The sequence below is a fragment of the Echeneis naucrates genome, chromosome 19 (assembly GCF_900963305.1).
Source record: "Echeneis naucrates chromosome 19, fEcheNa1.1, whole genome shotgun sequence".
NCBI classification, from domain to species: Eukaryota; Metazoa; Chordata; class Actinopteri; order Carangiformes; family Echeneidae; genus Echeneis; species Echeneis naucrates.
This window is the reverse complement of record NC_042529.1, coordinates 1,891,448-1,900,330: the sequence shown is the minus strand read 5'-3', so window position 1 is coordinate 1,900,330 and position 8,883 is coordinate 1,891,448. Positions and strand designations below refer to the sequence as shown.

Genomic DNA, 8,883 nt, shown 5'->3' with positions numbered 1-8,883 from the left:
TCGTCACCACAGTTTTATGTTTTCAGTGTGAGCAAAGCCTGGATTCTCCCTGAGCTTCCAGTACGTCCCGTTGGCCAACCACACGTCCCGTCCACAGGAGTCTTTGGCTTTCCTTCAGGAAGAAACAAAAATAACATTTAGAAACTCAACAGAACTTCACAAACACAACCCGAGAACGTTGTTGTTGTTGTTGTTGTTCGTTTGTTTTTCTGATTGTTCAGGAACATCACTGGAGAGCAATCTTTGGATTATTATTGACATTTGCTATTAACAATTAGAATAATTTTCTTTACACAAGAAGAAGCACCATTTATGGATATCTCTGTAACAATCAGGTGTTCAAACTTACTTGAAAAAGCGAGGAGCGTGCTCTTCTCCCTTTTTGCCGAGCTCTTTCCTCCGTTCTCTCTGAATTCCCTCGATCTCGTCTTTCTTCAGGTCGGCTTCTTCCACCTTTCCCTCTTCCAGCATTCTAGAAGAAGAGAAATTGACATCAGCCCTGATTTATTTCCTTTCCAGAAGATGGATGTTCCCCCGGCTGCGGCTCACCTTTGGTCCGGGCGCAGACGGGAGTCGGTCAGCGGCAGGAGAGGCCTCAGGTCCGGGGTGAGTTCATTCAGCTCCATGGCGAAGGTGGAGAAGCCGTAGTAGAGCAGATAATCCTTTGGTTGGGGATCTGTGGGGGGGGCACAGGCCTCTCAGGTGACTCTTGGATTTGTGCTGATTAGTCTCATTCTGATTACACCGACACCTGTTTGGTTAATGTTGTCAATGCTTTGGGACTCACTCGGCTTCCAGACACACTTGGGGGTCGGCAGAGTGTCGCAGAAGATGCCTTCATGCCACAGGCCGCCGAAGCGGTGGATGACGCTCCCGCTCTGGTCCAGCACCGTGCCCTGCACCTCGTTCTTATTTGTGTCTGAGCCCCAATAACGAGACTGAAACACAACGTTAAGAAAAAGTCACCTGAAAACCAGAGCGGGGGAAAAAAAAGAACTACATTTAAACGTTAAACGTTTCAGTCACCTTGACGAAGGTGATCTTGCAGGTGCAGACGTTGCTCTTCAGGTTCCTGATGGTGACCTCGCCGTAGTGCTCCAGGTACCGCTGCTGACTCAGCACGTTATGGATGCAGGTCACCACTTTGTTCCACTCGTAGTGATCGCCGTACCTATTGAGAGATAAAACCGGAAATGAAAGTCATCAATGGGAAAACTACTTTAAAGTTGTTCAAGCTGCGTTTCGGTGTTTCTGCTTCATTGTAAACTGAATATTTTTGCGGTTGTTTAACTGTAAACAAATTAATGTCGGTCCAAAACGAAAACACTGGATGTTCCCCCAGATGCCTAATGGTTAAAACGTTAACCATCATTTGGCCTCAATGTCCCCTCAACTTCAACTGGGAACGTTTTTTTCCCCACATCGTAACCTCCTGTCTGTCTGTCTGTCTACTGCACTCACTGACAAATGAAGGCAACAAAAAATAAAAAAATCACTTCAGCCTTTCATCCTCATGTGTGATCAATCAAACGCAAGCAGCATCTGGATGGATGGTTTGAAAGTTTCGTCTCGTCTGTGGCTCCTGAGCCTGAATGATGATGATGGCGGTGATATTCACACAAAGTATGTCACGTCTCATTGCTCCCATTTGATCTCTAATGGGGAGCTCCTTCGTCACTTCACATAAAGCACGATTCTCCCGCACACCTAATGGCTCGTGTCACGCCTCATCGAACACAGACACTGCCGTACATTTGGAAATGTAGATGAGTGAAGTCGGGCTGTTTACCTCGGCAGAGTCACGTTCACCATTCCTGTGGGCAGGATCTCCAGGGACTTCCCCCAGAATTTGTTTTTCCATCGTTGGTCTGTTCCAGATATGAAAACGTATTACTGATGAGACACACAATACAGGCGTCTTCACCGGAGGAAAAAAATATTTATTATTATTACGCCCACTGAAAGTCTCACCTTGCCAAAAAGTGAAGCTGTCTGAGTCTGCGTGGCAGGCAGAGATGGGCGGATGGTGGCAGACCTGAAAGAATAAAAATCACTCCTTTTTATCCAAAAATAAAGATTATTATTACTGAGACAAAGCAGTCACTGAGCTGCTGCTCAGGAATTCAGGACTGAAATGTTGTCATTTTCACCTGATTGCTGTCTCTTCTGAAGTGTTTGTGGTTATTTTTTGATGGCATGATTAGTGAACACTTTCATTAAAGCCATAAATCAGCTCACAGCTCTGAGCGGCCCAATTAAACCAACGACCTTTCGTTGGTTTGGAGGCAGCTCAAGTCTTCTCTCATTTTAAAACAGTTCCATCTGTTGGTCACCTGCTCGCTGATGAAGCGGAAGCCCCGGTCCTCTCTGACGCACTCGTACGTCTCCCCCAGCACCGGGTTGAAGGGCTTGTAGCGGTTTCTGAACGTTGCTGTGGAGTAACCGGAGATGGCAAAGGCAGCAATATAAACCTGCAAGAGATAAAAGACACAAAACGTGAAAACATGAAGTTTAATTTTTCTTGAACTGTGTGGACAACAACAAATGGACTGCACTGTCTTGTACACAGCTCTCTTTTGTGTATTCAGATTTTTATTAAATTTTATCATTAATAATATTTATTCTGCTTCATTCATACATTTACATTCATAATTGTTTTATTTTATTTCAGTTTTATTGTGTTTATCTTCCTTTTATGCATATTTACCAGGTGTTGTAAATTTAGCTATGACCCATTTTAGTGGTTGAGACAATTATCCTTATTATGTATTTATTTCCATATTACTAGATTTTGTTATGTATGATTGTCATGTATGATAGGAAAAGGACATATATTGTATTATTTATGTAATTGTACACGGTACATAATCTTATATGTAATTGTCTGTAATGTGACCCAGTTCCTCCTGGGGGGTCAGTATTCTGATTGTGAGTCACTTGTTTGCTCACCTGCCTGTTAATAAACAAAAGAAATGCTTTCAGTTTAATGAGGATGAAGACAGCTGCTGTTATAATTACCAGAATAAAAAAATACAGCTGGAATCTTGAATATATTCTTTTTTTTTTTTTTAACTACAGGCAGGTGGGGGGGGTGGGGGGCTCACCATCCTCTGGTAGGGGTCCGTCGTGCTGTTGGCGGTGTCCAGCAGCTCGCTGTACTCCAGCTCCTCACACAGCCGCTGCAGAAGGTTCACAGGCTCGTTGAGAGCAGCAGGCATGGACACCCGGGCCAAGTCTTTACCTGGGGGGGGGGGGCAACAAGCACATGAGCCTCAGGGAAACTGCCCTGAACTAAAGCAGAATGACTGGGTGGGTGTTTGAGGTCCGGACCTATGTTGTTGTAGAGAATAGCCATGAGGCCCACGTGGCTGTTGTCGGGACAGTGAGCGGGAAGAGTGCGGCGGCCCCTGCTCTTCGGGACGACACTGTTCGGAGTCCTGGAGATGCTCGCACGGTACTTCCTGGTGGCCGAGGCTGCAACGATGGTGACAGGAAATGAAACAGTGATGTAAACCTGAGGCTAACTTGGTGCAGGAATGTGTCCCTGAGGAAAGAGTAAAGTGCAGGAGTGGGTCATCTCCGACTTGAAGTGTGATGCTGTGTGTCTGCTGTTACATTCAGCTTGAACTAAGAGACGCTGACTTCATGAGACTTTGAGGGAGAGCGCTGATTTGGGCCACCATCACTAACAGCAGCTCTCAGGAGGAAAACACCCACCGTGTCCTTCCTCAGGCTCCGAGTTGGTGGTGCTTCCGTCACTGAGGCCTGACTCTTCAGACACCTCGGAGGAGCTGCCACAGAGGATGTCGTCGCTGGCGTCGAAGTACTCCGCCGCTGAGTCTGCCACTGAAGGGGGCCCGTTTGATGAGTGGCGTCCTGCTGCGGGCTAACGAGGGAGGAGGAGGAAGAGGGACAAAGAAGAACCAGCCATCAGAAATCAGACGGGGCTCTCCGTCAGAGGATCTCCTTGAATCGTACCTCGGCTAACGCATTGGACTGGTGGATGTTGTTGGAGTCCCAGACTTCCTGCAGTTTCTGCCTCTCCTGGGACAGAGTCTCGTGAACCATCTTCAGGGAGGCGAGCACTGAAGGGAAGTGAGACAGAGAAGAATCAGCTGCACGTACCATTAAATCTTCCTTTCCTCCATCACTCTCCCGGTTTTATATCTGTATCTGTCTTCTCTGACCTCGTAGCGACATGGCGCAGATGTCCTGCTGGATTTTTTTGCCCTCCGGCGATGTGGCAGGAGGAGGGGACAGCTGAGAGTAGACATAGTCAGGGATGGACGGGACGGATGCACCGAGGTGAGACGAGCTGTGCAGGTGGCTGGAGGACAGCTGTGAGGTGGACAAGAGGAGATATCCACTTCTTATCTGTCCATTCAGGTTTGAATCTCCCTGTCCTGCTATCCAACGTGAAGAATGAGGCATGAACCATAAAACTATACAAAGACTGGATTAACAGCCTAAAGCTTTAATTGAGATGACAGAAACATTTTGTATCAACAAACTGTTTTATTGTTGTTTGCATTTTCTGGTCTTATTCTTGATGCCAGCGATTAAAGAAATGAAATGGAATTAACCAAAATGGAGCAGAGTCTTCATTAAGTCCCAATCATTGCAGAGTGGAAGGTCTGTGTGGTCTAATGTCATTACAGTAATCTCATCAGCGACTTATTCGCTCACCGAACTAAATGTTGAGCTGGAACATCACAGCCCTGCAGGTTTTCTGTCCTACCAGCTTCTTTACAGCGTCCATTTGACATTTCATGTTTAAATCAGGCGCTGATAGGAGAGAAAACATCCAGAGCTGTGATTCTGTGAAAGAGCAGGAACCAAAACTACGGATTAAACATCTAAACTAAATACAGGTTAAACAGATTTTCTAGAGCTACCAAATATTGTTCTGTTCTCTGGATGCCTGATAAAACAGTTTACGTGGAAATTAACTTCAACTACGCTGGGATGGATCAAATGTCATTACTGATACAGGTACAGTTCAGTTCCAGGAAGACAATTTTCATGTATTTTTAGAAATCAGGTTGTTTTGTGTTCTGCCAATTGGCCACTCACCGATTTAGTAATCCCACGAATAGGCTTTGGAGAAAGGCCCCAAAATGTTACAGGAGGGTCGAGATATGAAATTACTTAAACCCAAATGTTCAAACGAATCACCAATAATCAGTCGAGCAGTCAGAACTTTCAATAAGCTGAAAAAGTGAATCTATAGATCAATATAAAATGATAATATCTGTATTATTCAGCCTGGTTAGGTCTTACCATTCCCAGGGCCTCCACTCTGGACAATGTCCGAGAGTGGCCCCACATCTTCCCCGACTTTGGCTTCTTCGGCTTCTCAAGCGACAGATTCTGTAAAAGGAACGGAGGAGAGGTGAGTGAAAACAGTCTGAAAGGAGAGGTTTGGGTTTGCAGCCTCCTCAGCCGGCTACCTGGATGCTGATGATCCGCTGCAGGTCTCCGTTAGTGAACGCCTGGCCCACCTCCAGCGCCTGCAGCCTCTGGATCAAGCGGTTCAGCTCAGAGAGGTCCAAGTGGCATCGGTTCAGCTCTGCAAGAAAGCACTCCAGTTTTTTACCACAGGGCACTGAAAAGTGTCACCTCCTCCCAGTTCGGACCTGCAGAGTCACCTTGGACGCAGGCATCCGGGTCGTGGCTCTGCCGCAGCCAGGCAGACACTTTGTGGTTCACAGCGGTGTTGGCTGCAGGCAGATCTGACCCCCCAGCAGAGCTCTGCACACAGAGAGGGGGGGGGGGGTTCGTCTCAGGCTGGCTTTCATTAAGACTGTTGACTTCACTGATTGTTTTTCCTCACCAGGTCTCCGTTTCTCTGAGCCTGGCCGGCTGCAGCACTGTGGGGCAGAGTCTGGACGAGGCCGCCGTGAAGATGAGCAGCCTCGTTCTTCTTGAAGAAGCGGTGTGCTTGGAGCTTGGTCACCCAGATGTAGAAGAGTTCGTGGTTCTTTGCCTTAGAAGAGAAAAATAAAATCATTCCCCTGCAGGCTGGACACCTTATTCCATGACTGCATTCATGTCTTTACCTTCATGTGATAGAGGATGTCCCCGGCATCCAAGTCAATGCGGTTGGACTTCTTATTTATGGACATGACAGAGAGGCTCACGTCGAGGGAGCCCTGGACTCGTCCTCTGGAGACCTGCAGGGGAAACAGATGTGTTTTCAATGATTTAAAGTGCTGGCAAATATATACATATAAAAAAAACGTTCACTTACATCTTGTTGATTTTTGCAGTAGCGCAGGATCCCAGCTTCCAAGACAAAGTAGCGCTGGGAAAGATCCGACATTATTGTTTGAAAGGTCAGTTTTTATTTTTAAGGTTAGGCAGAAATGAAACGTTTCTACCTCCAAAGTTCATGGAGAAAAGAGAAGAAATGAAGTGAAAACTCACAGACTTTTTCATTCCTCACCTTGTGCCAACCTTTAAGCGGCCACTTCCTCCTCTTCAGCAGATACCCCTCACAGATGCCCGGGGTGGTCATGTCCGGAGGGTTGTCTCCTCCTGAGTGCATCTCTACAGGAAAGTCATCAATCACTTCCCAATCTTTGATCATCTGTGGACCAGAAAGAGCAGGAAATCATATCCAAAGGCCAACATGACCTAAGAAGCTTGGACCAGGATTCATTTTGAATTTCTGCCTGTAAAAAAAATGTGAAAAAACCAGTGATGGATTAAAAACAGTTGCCAGCTAGTTTTCTGTCGGTTGATTAACCGACAAATTGTCTGTTAACAGTGTAAAACCTCATTAATGTGGATCCAAATGCAAAAATACTAAATGGAGACGGTTAATGGGCTGTTTTATTTGCTGTTACATTCATTTTATGTTCATACTTCCAATTTTATTAGTAATCTCTTAATTTTGAAGCTGATATAAACGTATGAAAGTCTGATTACTGCTTCATAATTGGTCCTCTCTTCTTTCCTTCATTTTTTATTTTTCATGTCTGCAGAAACTCCCACATTGGAAGACCTCGTCTCTGGGAGGAATATTTTTAGCTACAATATATTTAATCATCAAAATCATTTACAGATTAGTCACTAACGAAAGCATCATACAATAAATGAGTCTGTGGCTGCTTATCTCCATGACAGAAGTAAAATCCAGCTGATTTAAAGCTTCAGCCTCACTTTTCTGAGTTGTTTCAAACAAAACAAACTCTCAGTTGTGATGAAAACAGTCCGGGTGAAGCTGCAGCAGAAGTCAGATGTGATTCTGGGTCTTGTTGTGGTTCAGGGTGGGCCCTCAAAGGAAGGAAAACCCTGTTCACGGTTTCTGCACTGGCTTTATTTTGTAGCTACAGCTACAAAATAAAACAGCCTCCACAACCTCTTTTTCAGAATTGGCTGGCAGCACCTCCACTTGTGTAGGTTCCACTCGAGGCCTGTATCTCCCTCTCTGTCTCTTTCTCCCCAACACGCTGTAAATTTGGTCCAATGACCTCAGATGAGGATGTCGTCAATCAGCCGTCATGGCCAGTCAGCCATCACCCCCCGCAGCGAGTGACCTGCGACTCACCTGTCTGGAGTGGCGGGACGACACGGTGCTGCTGCTCCGGGAGTGGGACGGTTTGTGCCACGTGGGGGAGGTTTTCTCCAGGCCGCTGGCCAGCGACTGGCTGCGATTGAGCGAGGAGCCGTGAGAGTCCATGTCCCAGACCGGGCCTCAGGCTTGTGGCACCGGTGCGATCGGCCGGTCCTGTCAGATCTGCTTCAACCGAAAGACGTCTGAAACGACAGGACGAGAAGAGACGACGATGAGACAGAAGAAAACAGATCGAGTGGCTCAATCAGTCGGTCGGAAATATTAATCCCAGATATCAAACAGCCTCTTTGCTGTTCCAAATTCTAAAAAGGCATCACCATGTCTAACAGTTTACTGACAGATCTCAGACTTCTGTTGTTATGTGATTAAGTAATAAAACTGAGTCATTTAGAAGAAATAATTGTGAGATAATAACGAATGGACATTGTCAGCAGCTGAAGGTGTGTAGCAAAGACGCATTTTCAAGAATGTCCTGTTGAATCAATTCAATCAAAGATTGTTTTCTCAACAACCTGATTCACTTCTCAGTCATAAAAAGCTGAGAAATACAGGAAATCGTCAGATTTGATGAGATGAAACCTGTTTACTTCTGATAAATGATTTTTCATGAATCTGGCTGTTTCCTACAATCTAAGTTTGATACGGAAACAAAACAGAAAACTTTCAAATGCACCAGCAGGGAGTCCAGCTCTGAAAGTGAGGTTGATAGTGTCCTTTATGAAGACTTGTATGATGAGTGAAAGTGCTGGACAGAGCAGGAGATCGGACTCTGTAATCCGGTTACCCAACAGAGGTGAGAGCTGAGCTCTGGGTTCAAGCCTGTGATGGCGTAAAAGCAGCCTACAGTCCAGAATATCCTGGACCTGGATCCTCATCCAGATCACTCAGGATCTTAAAGTGCCTTCAGAAAAACAAAACTCCAGCCAAACTCACACAGCAGCAAAAACTGCTGCTTATTTTCAAATGAACAAGTCAAAGTCTGAATCTGCTCGAGGTAAAAACAGGAAGTGAACCTTTGAAGGCCTTTTGAAGCAGCGTTCCATAACGAGCCACAATCCAGCCGTGGAACAAAAATTTTAGAACAAGTCAGAGAATTACTCTGCAATACACAGATGTCTCCGGGACCTTGTTCCCTCCCCTTTAGGACCAGACTGTCTGAAATGAAAACATCCTTCATTTTTCTGCTGAAATCCGATTAATAGCATAATAATAATCATAATAACAATAATAATGCTATTTAAAATAATAAGGATGACTTCAGAACCAAATCTGGGCAAAAAGTAAAACAAGAGATAGATATGAAA

At 45.5% G+C, this 8,883-nt stretch overlaps 1 protein-coding gene across 1 annotated transcript; it reads right to left on the bottom strand.

The window, feature by feature from the left end:
- Nucleotides 1-3: 3 nt before the first annotated feature.
- osbpl7 (oxysterol binding protein-like 7) lies at nt 4-7,684 on the bottom strand. Its single transcript, XM_029527677.1, has 21 exons — nt 7,553-7,684; nt 6,446-6,589; nt 6,251-6,304; nt 6,060-6,173; nt 5,834-5,986; nt 5,649-5,751; nt 5,451-5,569; nt 5,281-5,370; nt 4,188-4,338; nt 3,979-4,085; nt 3,718-3,886; nt 3,331-3,474; nt 3,105-3,241; nt 2,334-2,471; nt 1,972-2,035; nt 1,790-1,868; nt 1,027-1,171; nt 788-938; nt 550-676; nt 350-472; nt 4-112 (listed from the first exon to the last, which is right to left on the bottom strand). The coding sequence occupies exons 1-21, from the start codon at nt 7,682-7,684 to the stop codon at nt 4-6; spliced, it is 2,553 nt and encodes an 850-aa protein (XP_029383537.1).
- Between the last annotated feature and the right edge of the window lie 1,199 nt (nt 7,685-8,883).